The 23,706-nt window shown below is 41.2% G+C and overlaps 1 protein-coding gene across 1 annotated transcript in view; it reads left to right on the top strand.

Annotated features, from left to right (window-relative positions):
* The first annotated feature begins 5,622 nt into the window (after positions 1 to 5,622).
* Positions 5,623 to 23,706, top strand: part of sim2 (SIM bHLH transcription factor 2) — a 58,582-nt gene continuing 40,498 nt past the window's right edge. Inside the window, exons 1-2 of the mRNA XM_085364217.1 lie at positions 5,623 to 5,797; positions 10,785 to 10,867. Coding sequence (XP_085220343.1) covers positions 5,623 to 5,797; positions 10,785 to 10,867 — 258 coding nt within the window. The remainder of the gene's footprint in view (positions 5,798 to 10,784; positions 10,868 to 23,706) is intronic.

The raw sequence follows: 23,706 nt of genomic DNA, 5'->3' as shown, positions 1-23,706 counted from the left end.
GTTTAGAATGAGAATACTTTATGAGGCCACAGTTACTCCAAGTTAGTAAGAACATGAACTCACTAAACTAAATGAAATAAAAATGTGACGGCTGGTGGTTTGATTCCTGTCTGCTGCAGTCTGCATGACAAATATTCCTGGGAGAAACCCAAGCTGCTCTCCGGTGCATCCATCAGAGTACAGACAGAGAGCACTGAAAGTGTGTATGAATAGGATAATGAGCCCAGTAGTTTAAAGCTGTTTGAGTCAGGTAGAGTAGAAAACCTTCCATTTATCATTTAATATGAGATATTTCACAGTTACAAAGTAGCTCTAATCACAGGAATCCCAGTTACACAAATTGAACATCTATAGTTGACACTGAGGTGTCAATCTGATCGCATTTGACTTTGTAACTTTGTCTGTAGTGGATGTGATATTATGGCTGTGTAGCCACTGCAGTGTGTACGTGTGCTTTAAATACACAAATATATTTTCCTTTAAAGAAACTCAGTTCAGATCCCTCGCATCATCAGAAAGAAGAGACTGGCTGACAGTCACAGAGCAGCCACCCACACTGAACAATGAAGTAGTAAATAGTTGGAAAATGTCACAGGCTCAACTTGCTTATGGTGTAACGGGTTTTCCTTGCAATGTGAATCTTTGTGATTACCCATCATGTCTTTTCTTCTTCTTTGTCTTTGAGCGCTCTGGTTCTGACACTTTCCACCTGTGCTATGCTGATGGTATACACACCTAAATGAAACACAAACACATTGGAGGATGTAATGTGTTTATGTTTTCTAAATCCAATCTACCAGTGAAATACGGGCCCTCCTCCCCAGACACGACTTGTGCAAACTCTTCCACTCCAGTAGATGGCAGCCTGACATCAGTCAGCAAGACTCATATTTTAAATGACTTTATTTTTAAGATCAGCTCAAATCACATCATAGAAAAAGATGAGCCTGTCTGTGAACTATGTGTCATTTCATTTAAAACAACATGACTATGTGTAAACTTGGGGCGATCGTGGCTCAAGAGTTGGGAGTTCGCCTTGTAATCGGAAGGTTGCTGGTTCGAGCCCCGGCTTGGACAGTCTCGGTCGTTGTGTCCTTGTGCAAGACACTTCACCCGTTGCCTACTGGTGGTGGTCAGAGGGCCCGGTGGCGCCAGTGTCCGGCAGCCTCGCCTCTGTCAGTGCGCCCCAGGGTGGCTGTGGCTACATTGTAGCTGCCATCACCAGTGTGTGAATGTGTGGATGACAGGTTGTGTAAAGCGCTTTGGGGTCCTTAGGGACTAGAAAAGCGCTACACAAATACAGGCCATTTACTTGGACTTTATGCAGGGCTTCAGTATTAACTCGATGGTTTTAACGGCTTCATTTATGATCCGGTTAGCACTTTGATTCAGAGCTCCAGAGCTCTTTCTGTATAACACTGAATTCTTTTTTGAAATCCTGTAGTGCTGTATCTTTTGTGTTTTTAATGATTATTTTGGCCTTTCTCTGACTTCATTGGATGGGTACGGTGAAGACTGACAGGAAAGTGGAGGGAAAGAAACGTGTGACAAAGGGCCGCAGGTTGAACCCAGACCCACCTCCTGCTCATCCCACTGCAAATAAAACCACAGCATGTAGTGTAGAATGTCTTAACTTTCTAAACTTTTGAAATGAAATCCAAAACAGCTCTGGATTCTGTTATCGCTGTCCCGTCTGACCTGTGCTCCACTGGAGATGTTTTGACATTAAAATACAAAACTGATCTTGTGTTCAGACCATCGTGATCCTCTCGTCTCATCCTTTATCGGTTTATATAAAATCAGCTGTCAGAGACCTGGTGTGATATTTGACTCGAATCTCAACCTGTACAAACATAAACAGCAGCATTCGATCAATACCAGACATAGAGGAGACCAGACTTTTGCAGTAGCTGAGCTGAAACTGTGGAATAGGCAGATCTTTTTAAAACTCATTTAAAAACCTAGTTTATTTCCAGGCTGTTAAACCTGTCTAAATAATGTCTTTCTTTTGATATTGTCCAAATTGTACAACACTTTGGTCGGCGCTTGTTGGTTTGTAATGTGCTTTATATTGTAAAATTGACTTGACTTGAGTTGAATATTGAGTTTTAGTCTGTGAAGGTTCTCAGTCATGGTATTTCAACTTTCACGTATCAGAAATTAACTTCAGGCTTTTTACATGAACCAAGAAAACCAAGCAGAGTCTTAATGGCTCTGCACTGGCTGCCCATTAGTTTGAGAACTAACGTTGAGATTTTACTGTTCAAATCTTTACTGACACGAGCTGTTGTTCCTGAACCAACCAATGTGCAGCCTCAGGTCCTCGGGCAGTAATGTGCTAGCTTTTCATACGTCAAGCTTAAAGACAGAAGCCACTGAGCGTTTGCTCTGAGGACTGATCTGCCTCAGCTCATTGTTAAAGGCTCATTTATATCATAAGGTTATATTTATAAATATATTTTAGTATAGATTTGATATTTTTGAACATTCTTAGTTTATCTCCATCTTAATCTTTTAATATCGATACGGGATTTGAGAAGCACTATACAATTATTATTATACTACCTAGCTAACATGAAAGGCAACAGTGTGATTTTACTCCTGTGGAAGGATACTTCATTTAGTTTACTGAAGCTCAGTGACCCAGAAGTAAATTCTTTAAATGTGAGTCGTCCGGTCTCTCCACCTTCCTGTGTGGCCCTTCGTAGTCACAATGAGCCGTCTGCTCAATGTTGGAATAAATGTTCAGTCGTCTTCGGATCTTTGCATCAGGCAGGTACGCTCTCGGTCTGTGATCGTCTGGAGTCAGATTTCTGTTTGTGCAGATCAACCTCGAAACCTGAAACTGTGAAGCCTGCGATACCTGGTCGACACTTTGGGGCCCTGAATAAACTTTTACAGTGTTCTGCACTTCGGTGATCATCAATTGCACACATACCAAAAATAATCAATAAAACCAAGCAAATGAATTTCCCTTTTGCAAACTAAATAAATGTCCATGTGTCTGTTATTATTTATCATCCTTCTTGTGAGATATGGGACAGTAACCTTTAATGTATCAACTTTAAACTGCATACATTTAAACAACATCTGACATTAAGCACTGAGACTGCACTCAATAAAAAAACTCACTTGACTTAAAATGTTTCTTTCATTGCTCTGTGTGCCAAATCACCAGATCTGCTTTGTTTTTTAGAGATTTTTAATCCCCATAACAGTCATCTGATAACGTCACTGATTGGAGTAGGAGTCTGTTTTCAAAGTGTTGATATATGTTTTAAATAGTAGAGAGCAGTTCTGATGACCTAATTGATTAAAATAACAAACCTGAGATCACAAAACAGCGCCAAGGTTCATTGGAGAAGCACCATGGGACACAGAGCGCTCACACATGCAGAGGCAGTTTCACAAGTTTAGTATACAAACCCTGGATTCATTTACAAGAACAAAATTAAACGACAGGCCTTCTTTACTCAAACAGAACTCTTACCTGTGGAGCATTAACAGCCTGAACACTGCTGGTTAGTTTCACTGTGCATCTGGAGGACACTGGGACCAGATTTACTGACCGTCTCAGCAGCACAGAGCTCTCTTCAAATGTTACCAAGGTAGTGGATTTGCTAACGAGGCACACGAGTATGAACGTTGTGGACGGGAATGTTTTGTGGCTTACTTTTTGCCAGCTGTGTTTTTCTCTTACACGAGGAGAATATTAGAGTGAATCACTCAGACATGCTTCACTAATGTTTGCAGTTTGTATTGTAATGCAGACGATGATGAATGTATGGAAGTGTGTGAACACAACAGTTGCTGCTCGCCTACACCAACCATAAAAGTGACAGATACTCAAAGTCCTCCGTTTAATCAAACAGTTCATTTTAATTCCTTTCATGCTCTGCTTTACACACTGGCTAATCTAAACGGATGGAATTCACAGTAACGATGCAGACAGTATTGTAGAAACACATTTGGTACTTGCTGTATTTAATAATATGGCACAGGCTGTTTAACATTCTGCTCTCTGGTTTAAATCTTTGTGTACTTTCGAGGCTGCAGTGTGTGATCCAGTTGAATTATGTCATATTGTACCAAGGTGTTTTAATAATGAACAGACGTGTCGATGAAACTAATGACATAAAACATATTAACTGTCCAATCTGGTTGTTAAAACACTGCAAGCCCAGATTCAGAAGTCTACAGGAAGTACCTTTGGAAAGATTTTTCCAATCTAGCCAGAGCAATGTTCATCCATCACCACAGACAGCCGTGCAGAAAACGATAGCCGTGCTGTTACTGCCAGTGCAAATAAATGGCCTGATTACAGGAATGTAAGAAACGTTTTTCTTCCAGTTACTATCCAGTCCACACTCAGCTGCTGCGGCTAGGATGAAATTCCTCTCGTTATAAAGTAAAATGACTTTGATGAATTGATTCTGTGACACCTTGGAGCACTAAAACGATTGTTGAACTAGCATTTACCCACTCGGGCTTCTGACCGCTGACCTTCTTTCCAACATCATCAACATGTGTCAGAATCACTCTGTTGGTGAAGTCGTCACAGATCAGTCCTTTCGGTGGGCAACCTTTGAAACACGTGTGACAGAAACTTGAATGTAGTTTCTCACGTCTTCTATCAAACGCTGTGAGCGCACAGGTGCAGGTCGTGAACATGGAGGCTGTGTGGATGTGTGGCAAAGGGAAGAAACAGAAGTCAGGAGGTTTTCCTTCTTGTTCTGCTAATGAGAATGATTTACAATAATACAATTATTTTAAAATAATACAATTTTGTCATCTTATTGTGTGGAATAAGTGTTACAGTTTTGGTGGCATGAATGATTCACTGACAGAGACCCTCTCCAGGAAGTCTGCAGGATTCTGCTTCATGTTTGAGCTGTCTGGGGAAACGCCTGCTATGCTGAGGCCTTCATAACGTTTCAGTAAATGTGTTGTTGTGTGTTCTGTGTTGTTAACATTGTGACCTGTGTTTGCTTGTTGAGAAATAGTCTTGCTACTTTAAAACATTTGAACTGGTTTTTGGTTGCACTTAGACCAGTTAGTGGCAAAACTGTGATTTTTAGTGAACTTTAATGTGTAAAATATTTTCTTATTTCTTTATCTTCTTAATTTTTTAAGGTTCAGTGCGCAGAAGACTTATACTGGTTTTACTGCAGAGCTACAGGACAAATAGAAACACACACACACACACACACACACACACACACACACACACACACACACACACACACACACACACACACACACACACAGTGAGCAGCGGGCGGAGAGACAGGTCTGCTGTCTATATTCTGATGTGACTGTGCTTGAATAGTTGTAAGGCTGTAGCTCAGAGGGCCGCGGAAACCGGGTGAAGTGGACGTGGCATTCGCGAGTTTGGACTGCAGCTTATGAAAGCGCGTGCCGTGGCACAGGTGAGAGTGTAAAGTTGCCAGGGCTGGGAGCTGCGCTGCTGCACGGGCATAGGAGGCCCGGGACTCTCGGACCTCTCCGGCACTCAGCACATCGCACTGCAGCGACACACAGCGAGTCGTTCTCACGGAAACGCCGTGTTTCTGACTCGTCGCGTGTTTTCATGCAAGCAGCGTTTAACTGAAAGTTCTTCAAATGAAGGAAAAATCAAAGAATGCCGCGAAAAAGCGCAGAGAGAAAGAGAACGGAGAGTTTTATGAGCTGGCCAAGCTGCTGCCTCTGCCGGCGGCCATCACCTCCCAGCTGGACAAGGCCTCCATCATCCGGCTGACGAGCAGCTACCTCCGGATGCGGAGCATTCTCCCCGACGGTAGGCACCCGACACCCTTTCATTTGTAGCTGATTCAGACAGAGGTTTTCTTCCAATAATAATAACAATAATTATTAATCACTATTTTGTTAGTTAGATGGACACAGTAGATTGGAAGTTTAAACACTGATGTCTGCTTCAAACGACTCATTTATCAAGATGAATTATTTCATTAGTGCCCGTGGGCACTGGGGCAGTGCGGGAAAACTCTGTCAACACTCGGAAAGTCTGCTTCAGTCACTGACCTGCCCGTTGGTCGTTCTCGCGTGGATTCTTACCGAGTTTGAAGACTAATCCAGCTGTAATCCACGAATGACAACAAAGTTTCATCATACAGATGCACGAGACGTGGATTTCTAAAGGCGTCATAGACGAAAGACAGAGTCCTGCTCAGGGACGCCGCTGTGTTTCAGCACAAACGTGTTCTCATGCTGGAAGTCCAACGATCTTTGAAATAATAATAATAATAATAATAATAATAATAATAATGAAGCGCTTCATAACCTCGCTCCTCCATATTTATCTGATCGTCTCCATACGGAGAGCTTTATTTGGTTTAATAATATTGCATAAAAATAGAATGTAATAATAATAATAATAATAATAATAATAATAATAATAATAATAATAATACATTTGATTTCTAGGCGTCACCTTACATTAGTACAACAAAATAAAAACAAAAGGTAAATGAAAAATAAAAAAACAAAAATGAAAGTATAAAAACTAAACAAGGTTAAAATCGACTTAGAATCAATGGTTTTAAAACGCGATTTAAAGTAGAGAGGAGGTCTGTAGTCCGGAGATCTGCTGAAAGTGCATCCAAAGACTCGGGCAGAACAAGTCCCACGGTAGCCCCACGGTAGTCAGGCGGGCAGGTGGAACAGACAGAAGGGAAACTCTCTGTATGGAGACGATCAGATAAATATGGAGGAGCGAGGTTATGAAGCGCTTCATTATTATTATTATTATTATTATTATTATTATTATTATTATTATTATTATTATTATTATTATTATTGTTGTTGTTGTTGTTGTTGTTGTTGTTGTTGTTCTCGCCAGCAGAGATCGCAGCTTGCATTCTTTTTACATTTGAAAATGGGTTTCAGCATCCAGATGTGGCCTGTACTTTCTGTGGATCTGTGAAAGAATGACTCGTGTCTGTAAATGTGACAAAGTTAAACGTGTTAGCAGCGCTGAGCCTGTGTTAAAGTGAGCGCAGCGATAAGCGTGGGCCTGTTACTGCACGGCTGAGGCTGCTTTTAACGAAGGAAGCTTCGTTTGTCTCTGATAGTCTGTTTCTTTCACTGCATCGCTCTGATACGGAGAGCTTATTTCTTCTGCTAAATGTTTATTATGTTCAGAGTTTAGTTTGGCATCATTTTGGCTGAAGCTAAACGCTCCACATCGGGAGCCTCGGGATAATCTGACAGCATTTATCCCGCCTGAAGGCTGACATCAGCGTCATCTGTTAAAACGAACAGGATTACAACAACTGTAACAGTTACAATGCAGGACTCTTGTTTTTCTCTGTTTGCAGTTAAAAAACAGAAAATATTTCATTCAATTGAAATTTCAAGTGGAATGTAAACATGAAAAAACATCTTTTTGTATCAAATTGTCAGTTTTACATGTGTTAAAAAATATTACCCACATACCGAGATATACATAAATTCAAAAGAAATACACAAGCATGCATTTCACTTCTGTTGCTGTCACATACACGTTGAAATATATTTGTCACGTGATCTTATTGCGTTATTGATTATTATTAATTATTAATATCTGTTGTTCGTTTGTAAAACTGTTCTGGTCTTATTAGCTCATCAGTGTCGTTGTGCAAAATAAACTTTGAACTCAAAGGATTGAAATCGAGTTACCGTCACATTAGTTTGGCTTTGAAGCAAAGTAGAAATACTCACCTGACATCAAAACAATGTGAACATACAAACATTCTTTACGTTAAATAATTACATATAATTACATGCTATTATAGTAGTGTGATTACGTGACTTTTTAAGTGTTGCGGGTTAATATGACCTATTTTGCTCTATTTTCCTTCCATTTAAATGAACATTACAGTTTACGCAGTATTAGGTACACGTGTACTACTCTTTAGTCCGCACACGTTCTTTTTATTAAAAGATGACTAGTGTCGTTTCAGCCTTCTGTGAGTAATGAAGGCAAGTGTAACCCGATTCCAGTCGCTCCTCCAGAGACTGTTGCAAAATAAAAACTCTGTTGATTTTTTTTATTTCCTCAGTGGACGCTTGGCGGGCTGTGAGATGACTCCTATCACTGTTTTACAGTTTATTTGAATGGTTTAATATTTTGTTTTAAAAAAGCAACAACCCTAATTTAAATGTAGTATAATTTCAAATACCAACATGTCCAACTGATAAATGTAAAATAAATAAATAAAAATAAATGTAAAAACCATATATATATATATATATATATATATATATATATATATATATATATATATATATATATATATATGCTGTTTTTCAAAAGTAAAAGCTATAGTATTGCAGAGTGAAACTGTATCATGTCAGTACTCATGTTGAAAGCTACACAGTGGCTATTCTGATTTTGCTATTTGATTTCATCTGTAGTTCCAGTGGCCTTGGGGAAGAAATCGTACCTCAGTTTGACCTCTGATGGGTGCTGGGACAGCAGGTCACTCAGGTGTCTTTGCAGAAGAGAAATGAGCTTCTTGTGCTGTTTATGACATTATATTTATATTGTAATGTAGAGAGTGAACAACAATCCAGAGAAAATACCAACAATCTCAAACTGAGGTTGTGAGAAATATTCTTTACTCTTTACAGTTTATTCGACCTCTAATAGAGGATAGCATTATTTTTTTACTGGAATTCAGAGAATACTTTTTGCATTCCCAGAAACTTGATCCTGTTTTTGTGGATATTTTCAGACCTGGATGAAGAGAATCAACTTGATTTCTGTGCCCAGATTCTCGAGCATGCATCGAGACAACCTTTCTTCAGTATTAACACGCTGTAGAGTGTACCTCACTGTTTTTTTATTTTATTTGTTTCACTTGTCTCAATATGGATTTTTAAAAATGTGCTTTTTATGTCTCATTTTGTTGGATACTTTTCATGTCTTTTAACAGCTAAAATGTGTCTGTCCCAGACGTATGGTTAAATTTCATGATAGGAGCGTGAAGCACGGACATACAGTGTGAAAAATGCAGAAACATATATTAAGTCATTTGATGGCAGGTCAACTTTTTATACTTGCAGTATAAAACCTTTTTCAATGTAAAGCTGCTTCTGTCTCTTTTCCATGCACACACCAGTCCACAGCAGAGCCTGGAGTCAGGACTGACTGTGAGGACATTATTGTGCTGGCAGCAAATGTCTGGATTACTGGCATAGTTAGAGAAATTTAACTGGACGTTTTTGTATTAATGACACAATAACACAATTCACTCCAATATGTAAAACAACAACAACAACAATTTAACTTTGTTCTCCTTCTTTTTTCAAACACTTACTTTGTGTTCCTCACATCTCTTCACTCACTGGCTTTCAGCAGATTTCATGTGAAATAACTTTGATATTAAAAGCAGAATTAGTTCAAACTGCTTGATTAGCAGAGACACTGGTTTACAGTTCTGTCTTTGAAGGACCTGACTGTGCAGAGATGAACTGTTCCATATTTATGTAGCCTGAAAATGCTTCACTTAGTTTCCAAGTCATAGATTTAAAACCAAACCAAACCTTCCACTGTGTGATTGGGACACCACCATGACGAGGTGACAAAAAAGAGTTTAGATGAATTATGTCAAGCCTTAACGCTTCAGGCCGATTCTCATATTTCATCGCCCCCTTATTGTCCGTTTTCAGATTTTCCCACACATACTGTGTAAATACGGCACAGCATACCTACATACAGTAGGTAGTAATTCGTTCCATTGTGTATACAAAGAAGGATGCAGCTCAATAATGTTATTCAATTATAGAACACTGTAATAACTTTATATAGTAAAATACATATTTTCAGAATATTCAGAATACTCCCACTGATTCATTTTTGTATGTCAGCTGGCCAACATACAGAATACACAGCTGAAGGCAAATCTCATGCATAGGTGGGAGAATAGTCTTGGAAAAGGAAAGTTAACATTAGAGATTTCCTGTTGATCTGAAAATTGAATTATGTTTAATACTACACGGTCCGATTCTAGAAGAACAGCAGTGGTTCAATCTGCTCCTGTCTGCACGCCAAATATCCTTGAACCTCGAAGCTGCTCTCCGATGCAGCCATCACATTATAAATATGTGTAAATGTCAGATAGAAAGCACTTCAATGGAAAACAGAAACAAAGAAAAAAGCACATGTATGAATTCAATGAATGAGGAAAGTTGTGCAAAGTGCTTTGAACTCTTTTGATCCTGTATGTTGGACAGCAGCAACAGTGTCACAAATATCATGTTTTTACCCTTAATTAGACACATAAATAAACATTTATAGTAGAAAAATGTGCCAAATATTCTAAAAGTTTTTCTAGAGATTAAATATTTTTGGTTTAATTCCACCCAGATTGTAAAAATTACGAAAAACCCAACTTGTTTTTTCTTCCAATGAAAACAAACAATAACAAATTTCCAACAACCTTTTGTATATAAATCATGACACATTATTTTAATACTCTTCTGATGGCATCAGCATCAAATAAATAAAGTTTCCACTGCTTGGCTTTGTAGTGAAATAAAAAATCAGCATGTCTGATGCTTCAGTTATTTAATCTTATTAAGGTCGGCTTCATTTGCCCAAAAACTTTGTGAAAGAATATTTTCTTCATGTAAAAAAGAAAATGAATGTGTGACATTAACTTTGTTCTAGTGACCGTGTGCGTGTTTGTCAAAGATATATTTTTAATTTGTCCCGTAGTCTGGTTCGTGTGACCGATGGAGCCAGCCTTTGTCTCTCTGATTGTGTCTGTCTCTCTGTGCAGGTCTGGGTGATGGATGGGGGCAGTCAACAAGGTTCAGTCCTCTGGACAACATGGCAAAGGAGCTGGGTACCCACCTTTTACAAGTCAGTATAACCAATAACCCACCATGTCATCGTTCTATGCTCTTACACAGTTTCCTCTAACTTATCACGTGTTGTATGAAACTGACGCCGTGTGTAAAATGAGATTACTGCGTGCGAGTGCTGGTGTGCTTTGATATGACAAAGAGCTAAATTTGGACTTAAACGATTATTTTTCCTTAAATGATTTGGGTTCCTCTGACATTTGCATTTTACACCACATCTGGGAATGACTTTTGATGCAATGATGCAATATGGTCCTCATATCTCTGCAGAAGAAAGATAAGAATATCATATGAATTAAATGATGGTGTCAGCACATAGCTAACAGTTTCCTGGGACACACGAGATGATTTCCTCCTGCACACAGCCATCCTGATGACAGATTCAGATAACTCTATTAACCCCAGTTTGTTTACAGCATATCCAAACTACCTGCTCACACAACCTGCAGTCTTTAAATACTAATCACAAGCACTGATGCATGTCAAGGTACAGATCAACAAACCATGAGGTCAAGAATAAATATATTAAAAGTACAAATGTCTAAATACTCCCTGTCAGCGTTAAGTCATCTAACGGCTGAGGGATGGAAGGATTTTAAGCTTCTGTTTGTTCTACATTCGGTTACAAGGTTACGGTGACCTGAGACAACATCCTGGACTCAGATGAAAAAATATGTCTAGGATGGATAATCATGTTTCTTGCCTTCTTTATTTTCCCAGAGTGAACCCAAAGCTCTCTTCTCCCTGTGAGTTTGGAGCAGGGCTTAACAGTACTGCTGAGGGAGTTTCTGCCCTTGATAGAAAAACACTGAATAAAAGAACATTTTAAGACTTTCTATAAATGCACAATATAAACTTTCTTATTAACATTAAAAGATTTCAATCTTCTTAACAAGTATATTCTCTGTTGAACCTGTTTTATGAAGGACTATGTGTTCATATCAAACTTGAGTTGATGGTCAAAGACTGCTCTGTTTGTAACCTCCACTTCACAAATTTGGGTAAAACAGGGCCATGGACAGGCTCAGGACCTGGAAGCATGGAAATCAAATGGGGTGGCCAAATTAAAGCCTTTAAAAAAACAAACTCATATGCAGGTGTTACATATGGTTAAATGATTCAAATGCAGTAAGTATACACGTGTTTCTATAACTTAGTTATTTCTGTAGCCCACATAATTAAACATTTCAATTACATAACACATGTGAACTTTGATTAGATGTACTGTACAGCCTGTATAATGAATAAATATGTAGCCCAATAAGTATAAAATCCAGAAAGCTACACAACATGGGGCGGTTCACATACAAACACAAGTCTAACTGAAGTTTTTGTTAGAAAAAATAAAATTGTTGCTTAAATTTACACCAAATGTCAGAAATCTGCACCGTCATGAACAAGAATTTAAATCTAATTTTTTCATGATTTCACCCTCTGAGGTCCAAAATGTCCAGTTTTCACTGCTTTTGATTTTACATTTGTATTTCACAATGTTTTTTTTGTCATCATTTTCAGCTCAACCTCACGTGTCTGAATTTGCAGTTATTTTTTCATTGACATACTGTATTAACACAACTGATCTGAAATCACACACAAAATATAAGATCCTAGTAGTAGTTATATTATTTTACTGTGAAAAACACAGAAATGTTTAGTAAATGATTTATTATATATAACTTGAAATGCAAATTTAACGTGTAAATTTTGAAAAAGCTGTGCACATATTTGTAAACAGTAAAGTTATATACAACTATTTATCTATGGTACATTTTTCCACCGATAGGAAAGAGGTGGCTTTTGTTCTTTCTTTACTGTTTTTTATGCTGTCCTGAGAAAATGCTTTTTTAAAAACTGCTTATACTTCTTTTTTTAATCATAACTCTGGATTTAGTGGCCTGTCATTAAAATGTAAAAACTGGTGTATACTTTGAAGTCCGAACCTTCAAAACAAGCTGAAACACAGACTCAGCGTGGCTGCAGCTTGTTGCTATGTCAGCTTACATCAGTCATGTGATTTGGAGGTGCAGCGTGTCCGTGGACCACAGAGGGTTAATAACACTCACCTTCATTCCATTTCCAGACCAACCCACCACCTGTGTAAAATCTGAAATGCCCATGGTGTTGTTCAAATGTGCTCTGGCACGGTCATAGGCATCTGTTGCTACTGACAACAAGAAGTAAAGCCGGTCCACGCTATGGGCTGAACCATTTGTGGTGGTGGTCAGTTCAATTTTATTCAATTTTAATTGCTGCTGGGATCAAAGTGTTAATGCTACCTTATTTTAATAAACAACACTGTCATATGCATAGGGGTGGCAAGAGATCAGTTTAGGGTGGCACATGCCACCCCTCTAGATCCGCCCCTGCCTTGAAGCAAGGACAAGAGGACAGTGTCATCAGAAAACGTAATTATAAATCTTTTCTCATACCAAGTCCAGCAGCTGTTGGTTTACATCAGGGGTGGGCAATTCCAGGCCTCGAGGGCCGGTGTCCTGCAGGTTTTAGATCTCACCCTGGGTCAACACACCTGAATCACATGATGAGTTCATTACCAGGCCTCTGGAGAACTTCAAGACATGTTGAGGAGGTAATTTAGCCATTTGGATCAGCTGTGTTGGATCAAGGACACGTCTAAAACCTGCAGGACCTCGAGGCCTGGAGTTGCCCACCCCTGGTTTACATACTAAAAAGAACTGGCAAATGTGTAAATGAGTGGTGGACCGATTTATATATACTGTATAAGTTCTCCGTTTTCATGTCTCAGACTGCTTATTGTGTCTGGGTTTTTTTTGGTGTCTACATTGATGGTTCTTTTAAATTGAATAAGCAGGTGAGTGCAGCAGTTCAGTCCTGCTTCTTTCAGTTAAGACAGCTGGCCAAGGTAAAGCCATCCCTCCCGGCTAACGTCTTTGAGCGTGTTATTCACCTTTTTCTTACTTGCAGATTGGACTACTGCAATTCATTGTGTTATGGTCTAGATCAGGCCTCCATCCATCGTCTTCAGATGGTTCAAAATGCAGCTGCTCGCCTGTTAACTGGTACCGAACGGGGAGAGCATATAACCCCAGTTTTAGCTTCTTTACACTGGCTTCCTGTCTCCTACAGGATCCAATTTAAACTTTTACTTTTTGTTTTTAAGTCACTTAATGCCTGAGCTCCTCCTTACCTGTCTGAGCTCCTCTCTGCCTATGCTCCAGGAAAAACCACGAGGTCTAGCTCAAAACTAATGTTGTCCATCTCACGGACTAATCTCAAATCTCGTGGTGATAGATCCTTCTCTGTGGCAGGTCCCAGACTTTGGAATAGTCTCCCCTTAAATATTAGATCTGCACAAACACTTGAGCAATTTAAATCATTACTAAAGATACATTTCTATGCCCTGGCTTTTAACACACTATGACCCAAGCATTTTGGTCTTATTTGAATTAGTTTAGTTATTGTTTTAATTCTTTTATTGTCCTATTATTGTTTTTTATTGTTAATATTGTATTACATTGTTGCTTTGTAATACCATTTTTATATTGTTAAGCACTTTGTGCAGCATCGGCTGTTTGAAATGTGCTATATAAATAAACTTGACCTTGACCTTAAAGGACACAATAATACTTTTTAGGATCTTTTCAAAGGTTTCCATTACTAGTCATGCAAGTACAGCTGTTATGCATTAGCATACTGATTAATGGAGGGCATATTTTTGATTCCCTGCCAGGGAGCTGTAAGGTTTTTATTTCTATAATTCACCTCAATTTTAGCCTTATACTTTGTTTAGCGTTTTTAATTTCGTACCTCTCTGGAGAAAGCTTTTTTCTCAGGAACGTCTCCACATCTGTATATCAGTTTCTTTGTTATTGATGAATGCTTTGATTTCCTTGGTTATCCAACGTTTCTTTTTTGGATAAATAACTTTTTAGGTGGAGTCCAGACAAAAGTGATATATGATGAGTCCAATGTTCCCTCTAAGCTGCGCAATGCTGGCTCGCTCTCTGCGCACAGAAAATCTGCGTTGCACACAAAAAAAAATCTAACCTGAATTGAAATGAAAATAAATCCGTTAACAATTCTGTTCTGCATGTTAGTCAGTGACTGGCTGCTCCTGGATGGGATTAGAACGATGCCACCTTATGCCATAATCCAGCCAATGATGCGATTCACATTCGTATGCAGCTAATCAACGTGGCTGACAGGCTATGACAGCGTCCTTATGTGCCGGTGTTTTAGCAAAGCGGCTGATGTGGAGTGAAGCCCACGTTAATGACAACGTGTACAACCATTGGAGATGTGAGCAGGACAGACGGAACAACTGACGGACAAAGTGTGGACTTTATACCAGTTTTTAAATCGTGTTGATCGGCCACGTAAAACCAGAGTTATGATAAAATATCTGCAATGTTTGTTTTTCTTCCTGAATACTGTCGTTGTTTCTATTTACTGAACAATGAGGCGCCTGCTGAGTGTTACAGGTGTTACAGCAGTGACACATCTGCTGCTGTCAGGCCTGCAGGTATCAGGCTGCTGTTCTCCTTCATCTCAGTGGACAGAAATTATTTTTTGGAGCGGCACAAATAATTTGTGTGGCATCAGATTTGATGCAGAACAGCTGATTGTTCTGTAAATAGTTTGAAATGTTTGTTTAAAAAACGCCTTGGCTGCATTTTTAGGTAAAAGCTGCAAAACTTTGTTTGCTTAACTCAGTTACTTTTTTGAAGAAGTAACTATATAATTAACTGCCCAGCATTGGTCATTATTTACTGTTATTTGCAGACAGAGTTACAGGACTCTCTCCCAGACCACAGACTCATAATACAGTCAGAGCTTTATAAAAAAATAAAAAAGAAGAAGTTGTGTTTTCGAAATTGGAGTTCAGGTTACTTTTCCTTCCAATAGTGTTAAAATGCTGCACAGGTCATGAACTAGATTTATTTAAATTTTCATTGTAAGTGGGCTAAAGCAGGTAATTAAAAGTAGTCTAACATAAATGCTGTGATTTACGGAGCCCCGCAGGGGACATTGGAGAAAAAAAAATTAACTTTTGCAAGATCTCGCAAACCTTTTGCGAGATCTCGCAAAACAAACTCGGGATCTCGCAAAACTTTTAACCACATTCTTCGGACGCCGGCTCGAAGCCGACCGGGAGGTCGAGGCACGATGTGCCGGGAAAGCGGTGTTCCTCCCAGCTGTAGTAGGTCTCGACCTCCCGTTAGCTTCGAGCTAACGGGAAGAATGCGGCTAAAACTTTTGCGAGATCTCGCAAAAGTTTTGCGAGATCCTGAGTTTGTTTTGCGAGATCTCGCAAAAGTTTTGCGAGATCCTGAGTTTGTTTTGCGAGATCCCGAGATAGTTTTGCGAGATCTCGCAAAAGTCTGTCTTAATTTTTTTTTCTCCCATGTCCCCTGCGGGGCTCCGTAGTAATTTGATTATTTTAATAAACATGTAACTTGGATGGATTGGATGCTGGCGTGACCACAGTGCACACGTCTGCTGTTGCTCACAGTGGTCCAAGGGACGCTCCGGGAGTTTGTGTGTTCGCTCAGACACATGAAACATTAGAGGGAACATCGGATGAGACAGATTAACAGAGATCATTAATGTTGTTACCACATGTATTATAAAAATGATACCAGCCAAAGCAAGCCTGAAGAGATGAGATGCTGTGTTCTGACCAGCATCTCACAAGTTATACCTCACATGGGAGTCTCCATGAAGAGGGTGTATGGGTGCAATAAATACACACTGCTGTGGTATGGTGATCGAAGGGAAGGCAGGGGCAACGACGTGGACGCACAACTTGTCACAAATGTTCAGTTTTAAATGTTTAAAATCAAAGATGACGCACTTTTGGGCATCTGGACAAATTGTGTCAAGCCTCTGTGCTACATCAGCAATCAGCAGAGATGCAACAGAGGCATCGTCACACAGATGAATATACACTCAACAAAAATATAAACGCAACACTTTTGTTTTTGCTCCCATTCCCCATGGGATGGACGTAGAGACCTAAAATTCATTCCAGATACACAATATAACCATCCCTCCCAAACAGTGGTCACAAATCAGTCCAAATGTGTGGGAGTGGGCACATCTGCTATATTGAGATAATCCATCCCACCTCACAGGTGTGCCACATCAGGATGCTGATCTGACATCATGAGTAGTGCACAGGTGTACCTCAGACTGCCCACAACAAAAGGCCACCCTGGAATGTGCAGTTTTTTGCGCTATTGGGGGTCTGGGGACCCAGAACCGGTCAGTATCTGGTGTGACCACCATTTGCCTCATGCAGTGCAACACATCGTCGCATGGAGTCTATCAGATTGTCAATTGTGGCCTGTGGAATGTTGGTCCACTCCACTTCAATGGCTGTGCGAGGATGTTGGATATTCGTGGGAACTGGTACACGCTGTCGTATACGCCGGTCAAGCACATCCCGAACATGCTCAATGGGTGACATGTCCGGTGAGTATGCTGGCCATGCAAGAACTGGGACATTCTCAGCTGCCATCTGCCCTGAACAATGTGAACCATGATTCATCCGTGAAGCGCACACCTCTCCAACGTGCCAGACGCCATCGAATGTGAGCATTTGCCCACACAAGTCTGTTACGGCGACGAGCTGGAGTCAGGTCAAGACCCCGATGAGGACGACGGGCATGCAGTTGAGCGTCCCTGAGACGGTTTCTGACAGTTTGTGCAGAAATTGTTTGGTTGTGCAAACCAATTGTTCCAGCAGCTGTCTGGGTGGCTGGTCTCAGACGATCTTGGAGGTGAACCTGCTGGATGTGGAGGTCCTGGGCTGGTGTGGTTACACGAGGTCTGCGGTTGTGAGGCCGGTTGGATGTGCTGCCATATTCTCTGAAACGCCTGTGGAGACGGCTTATGGTTGAGAAATGAACATTCAATGCACGGGCGACAGATCTGGTTGACATTCCTGCTGTCAGCATGCCAATTGCACGCTCCCTCATTGCTTGTGGCATCTGTGGCATTTTGCTGTGAGACAAAACTGCACATTCCAGGGTGGCCTTTTGTTGTGGGCAGTCTGAGGTACACCTGTGCACTACTCATGATGTCAGATCAGCATCCTGATGTGGCACACCTGTGAGGTGGGATGGATTATCTCAATATAGCAGATGTGCCCACTACCACACATTTGGACTGATTTGTGACCACTGTTTGGGAGGGATGGTTATATTGTGTATCTGGAATGAATTTTAGGTCTCTACGTCCATCCCATGGGGAATGGGAGCAGTAACAAAGGTGTTGCGTTTATATTTTTGTTGAGTGTAAATAATTGTGAAACACATCTGGCGAAATTCACAGGGCAAGTAGAAGCGTCGGAGTGAGACTGTTAACAGCTCAATGTCACGAGAGCTTCTCACGAGCCACCACAGTGTTAAAGGACCGTTTCTGATGTAGAAGCACACACCTCCCCATTGCTTGTTGGTGGTTTCCACTGAACGGTCCAGACACAAAGGGATGCAGTTAGTGCCAGCTCCTTCTCCTGATCTGGATACAGAGCCATGTCTTGATGAAGGCCACAAGTGTTTTTCACGTCATGTTTCAGTGTGACCCAAGCTTTCTAGCTCATCCATCTTTTTCCATAAGGACTATACATTGGACAAGAGCATTGTAGGGAGAACCGGCAGCTTTTGGCAGTCATTAAGGTATGTTTACCTGAATTGTCTTCAAATTCCACCTCATCCAAATGAGCAAAATGCCCTCCATCATCAATAAATGGAAGGCGTTTGGAACCACCAGGACCCTTTCTGGAGCTGGCCACCTCCACCCGACTAGTCTGAGCAACTGGGATAGAAAGGTCTTAGTTATGGAGAATAAGAACCTGATGGTTACTGTGACAAAACTCCAGTATTGCTCTGTGGAGAGCCTAGCAGTAGGACAACCATTTCTGCAGCACTCCTACAGTCAATCCTGCATAGTAGAGTGGCCAGATGGAAGCCATTACTCAGTAACGTGTCTGTGAAGGTTCTCAGTCATCCAGGTCATCGTAGTCAGTAACACATCCAGACACATGACAGCTTGCCTGGAGTTAGCTAAAAAGCACCTGGAGGATACTTAGACCATGAGAAACAAAATACTCTGGTCAGATGAAACAGAGACTGAACTCTTTGCAGACTTGCACACAGGCTTAACCCTGGTTGAACATCTTTGGAGAGATCTAAACATGCATGTGACTGTGCACCAATGCTCCACATCCAACCTGATGGACCTTTGGTGGTTCTGCAAAGAAGAGTGAGAGAAACTGCCCTAAATAGGTGTGCCAAGCATGTATCATCATACTCAAAAAAAACTGAGGCTGTATTGTGGCCAAAGGTAAATGGCCTGTATTTGTATAGCGCTTTACTTGGTCCTAAGGACCCCAAAGCGCTTTACACATCCAGTCATCCACCCATTCACATACTGGTGATGGCAGCTACATTGTAGCCACAGCCACCCTGGGGCGCACTGACAGAGGCGAGGCTGCCGGACACTGGCGCCACCGGGCCCTCTGACCACCACCAGTAGGCAACGGGTGAAGTGTTTCGCCCAAGGACACAACGACCGAGACTGTCGGAGCTGGGGCTCGAACCGGCAACCTTCTGATTACAAGGCGAACTCCCAACTCTTGAGCCACGATCGCCCCAAGGTACTTGAACAAAGTACTGAGCAAACTGAAGCACCTCCCACAGGACACTCCGAGAGACAGGGTTGAATGCCTTCTCTAAGTACACAAAACACATGTAGTCTGGTTTTGCAAACTCCCTTGAACCTCAAGTATCCTCAAGAGGATAAGGAGCTGGTCCAGTGTACCATGGCCAGGATGAAAACCGCATTGTTCCTCCTGTATCCGAGGTTCGACTAATGAACGGAATCTTCTTCTCGTGGCATAGACTTTCACAGTGAGGGTGCAAAATGTGATTCACCTATAGTGATAAATCTCTATCATACAAAGAAGAATACACATGATTCTGAATCACTGCCATCTTCTCTGGGCCAAAGCTAATTTAAAATTAACTTTTGTCAGGACTAAGGACTCCAGCTTGTTATCAGCACTCAGTTCGAAACCTGCACCTTTGATAGGAAGGGGGTGCATTCGTGCCTGTGAAATTGGCAGCTTGCACATCTGGAAAAGCACCATCAGTGCCAAAAGCTATGTGTAGCTTTTTCAGTAATACTGTTTGGCGCGGCTAATACTGTCATGACAAGCACCAAAGATTTCAGGCTACAGATCTGCATAGCCGCCTCACCAACAGAGGTGTGGAACATCTTCTCTTCACCCGAGAGTCCAGAACATGCAGCTGCAAATCTGAAATTACACTATGTTGACACTATTCACTCACCCATCCAAATCATTATCAGGTGTCAGAATGACTTTCATGGCCACAGGTGTATAAAATCAAGCACCTAGGCATGAGTTAGACTGCTTCTACTTTTGTGAAAGAAGAGTCACTCTGAGGAGTTTGGTGAATTCTAACATGGTATCATGATAGGATGCCATTTGTGCAACAAGTTCAGTCATGAAAATACCTTGTGGGCAAGATGGCGGATGTAGCAGGTGGTGGTGCAGACGTAGCTCCGACTTTCATACGGTTACGATTAAAACCAGATCATATAAAACAACTGATGGAAAGGTAATTGTAGAGGATGAGCTACTTAATTTCCTTGCTGTAAAAATCAAAACTTTAAGTCAGGATGAAATTCTGTTGTTGGCCACGAACACATTTGAATCTGAGGGGATTGAAGCCTCCAAGAAAGTTTTGTTTGAGCTCTGCCTCACTACCTCACAGTCGTTGGATATAAAGCAGCGGTCCCCAACCGGTACCGGTACCGGTCCGTGAGTCATTTGGTGCCGGGCCGCGAGAGTGAGAGTCGGGTGTGAAATGTATGGTTTTCAGGGTTTTTATCGGTTTTCAGCGTTATTTTGTTAGCGTTTTTTTTCGTTAACTCGGTTTTCCTGGGTCTTTTCACATGTGTTATGAATAAATCTTCTTTTTTTCGGTACCGGTACTAGTTTTATTTTGTTGTATTTATCCGTGACACCTTAAAGACCGGTCCGTGAAAATATTGTCGGTCACAAACCGGTCCGTGGCGCAAAAAAAAAGGTTGGGGACCGCTGATATAAAGGACAGCATAAAGACACCAACAATATTAATTTATGTCTTAAAGTGCTGAATGAGTGTGGGGAGAATATCCCAAGATTTGTCTCTCATCACCTGGATGATTTGCCGCCTGTTACATACTCCAGCATGGATGTGTTGTCTACTACAGCGAATGGACCAGCTGTGCGCTGAGGTGGGTGCTTTAAAACATGTAGTTAAACTACAGGCGGATGTCTGCGAGCAAGTTATGACCAATGCTGTGGAGGTCGACCAACGTGTGACTGCTCTTGAGTGTCGGTCTGAGGTACCGGCTGAGCATGTTACACTGAATGGGGTCAGGGACCGCTTCCCACTTTCCCCTGGGGCAGGGGTCGGCAACCCGCGACTCCGGAGCCGCATGCGGCTCTTTAGTCTTTATTTTGCGCCTCCGGGTGGTTTGGGAAAATAAATTAGTATTTAGGTATTTAGCTGAAGTGTATTTTATTTGTGTTTAGTTCTTTTTTTAACTTGTAGTTCTAAATTGGAAGATTATTGTGATTTTGAAATATAAAAATAAAATTATATCTTATTATTTTTTCATTGCTGAAAATAAGCGTCACACTCGCGGAAGCGGTGTACCCCCCGAAACGCCGTGCATTTATCGAGACTTTCAACCCCAGGTAGGCCAATTATGGATCTTCGGATCCACATTATGTCAGCAGCTGTTCTCCACCCTGAACTATGTTAAAAACAAACACCGCTCACGCCTCACAGATGACAGCTTACAGTCCTGGGACCATAAGTCTTATTGTAAACATATCACAGCAGACCCGACGATGTTTGCATGAACACGCTTTTCAGCATCTCTTTATTGACCGCTTTTCACACACGGTTGCTGTGCGCACACAGCCGGCTGTAGCTTTTCAGCTCACAGCCCAACACACACCAACACAACAGTATAGAGATTGAAAGACCACGTGACTTTCGCGCATTGCATGCCGGGAACTCGTGGCAAAACAATCCAAGTACCGCATCAAATGCAAGCATTTGCAGCACCGCAAAACGTTCATTCTCCGGTTCCAATAAATTCTTGCTTTTTCTTTGCCCCCCAAAAAGGTATGTACAAAACGAAGGAGAACAATGCCGGTCCGTACAAAGACAGACTTAATGAAAAGTCAAAGAAAAGATACAAGGAAAAAAATCAAACCAGTGAAAGTGTCAGATCCTTACGAGCACACAGAGTGGACAAAAGACGTTAGCGTGCTGCCCAACTTTCACCACGCTCATATTTATAATTACACAGTTCTTGGAGTGAGTGCATACACTCGTGAAGTTTAGTAACTTCAGGTCACTGCAACAAGCCCAGGTACAGTTTACCGACGGATGGGTGCAGGACCTTGAAATGCACCGTGTAGAAAGTAAAGACCATCGTACGTATCATAAGTTTACCAGTCTCACAAATCTTCTTCATAAATACACATTCGTTAACCGTTTATTAATAGGACCTTTGAACTCAATGGTAATTAATTAGTAGTAGAAATAATTTCTGGTACGCGTTACAGAAATGTAGCAGTGACAATAAGACTGTATGCTGTAATCGTACTGGGCAATTAGTGATACAAAACAACTGTTTTATCCTGTGAATAAAAGTACCGTAATTGTCGGGCTATAAGCCGCTACTTTTTGCACCAGCTTTGAACCCTGCGGCTTTTAGTCAGGTGCGGCTTTTCTATGGATTGTCCATGATTGTTGTCATATCGTAAGAGGATTTGTTTTGTTTGTTCTGCTGTTGTACGGCACTACGTTGCCTGGCGGAAGGATCGGGGTTCAAGAGTGGTATGTTGGTCACGTGTCCGTCCGCCAGGCAACGTAGTGCCGTACGAAGTAGCGCGAAAAACAAACTTCAAAGTAGCGCTACGCGTTCAGCGGGAGGCGTGGATGATGAGCGGCGATAAACTTGCGAAAAGCAAGTTATGCCCAACTCCACCGGTGGATTCTGACAGCGTGGAAAAGTGTGAAAACATCCACGATCACCAACAGATTTCGAAGGGCTGGACTGCTGCATGATGGAGAGGAGGACACCGCCACGGCCCTTCTGAGGGTGTTCGACTCTGACAACGAGGATTTCTTTGGTTTTGAAAGTGACAACGAAGGAGAGAAGCGGAGAGTGGATGACGAAGCCATCCTGAGCCTGTTCGTATCCGACACTGGAGAAGAGGACTTTGGTAGTTTTAGTGCGCAGGAAGAAAAGAAAGATGGTGAATGACTGACTTTTCTTCTTGTTAAAGCTGTGTCACTGCACCTGAGCCTAAAAGGTAGTCTGAATCTATTGTTCTGGTGTGCTGTAGGTTACTGTTATGTACTACATGTGCAAATATGTACCCATAACTTGTTTTTCAAAATATTAATAAAAGGGGTGTGTCTCCAAACAGCCATCTCTTTCCTGACAATTCCCTTTGTGCATATTCTCTTACATATGATGAGTCAACATTGAAACACCTGCGGCCTTTAGTCAGGTGCGGCTAATGTATGTACAAAACAGGATTTTCCCCTGATTTTAGCTTGTGCGGCTAATATTCAGGTGCGCTTTGTAGTCCGGGAAATACGGTATATGTTTTTGTCAATGTACCATAATAACAGAAGCGAAACACAATATCGTGTCAGGACAATTCACTATTTATGCACAATAAACAAAGGAGCATAGCGCGACAATTTCTGTTCAGCGCCAGACTTTTTTTGCAAATATCTATTTATTTATTTATTTTTA

The sequence above is a fragment of the Diplotaxodon limnothrissa genome, linkage group LG10 (genome assembly GCF_057381915.1).
Source record: "Diplotaxodon limnothrissa isolate DT_005_m linkage group LG10, D_limnothrissa_male_GT1.1, whole genome shotgun sequence".
In the NCBI taxonomy this organism is placed as follows: domain Eukaryota; kingdom Metazoa; phylum Chordata; class Actinopteri; order Cichliformes; family Cichlidae; genus Diplotaxodon; species Diplotaxodon limnothrissa.
Note: the sequence above shows the minus strand (reverse complement) of the source record. Positions and strands in the feature narration are given on the sequence as shown.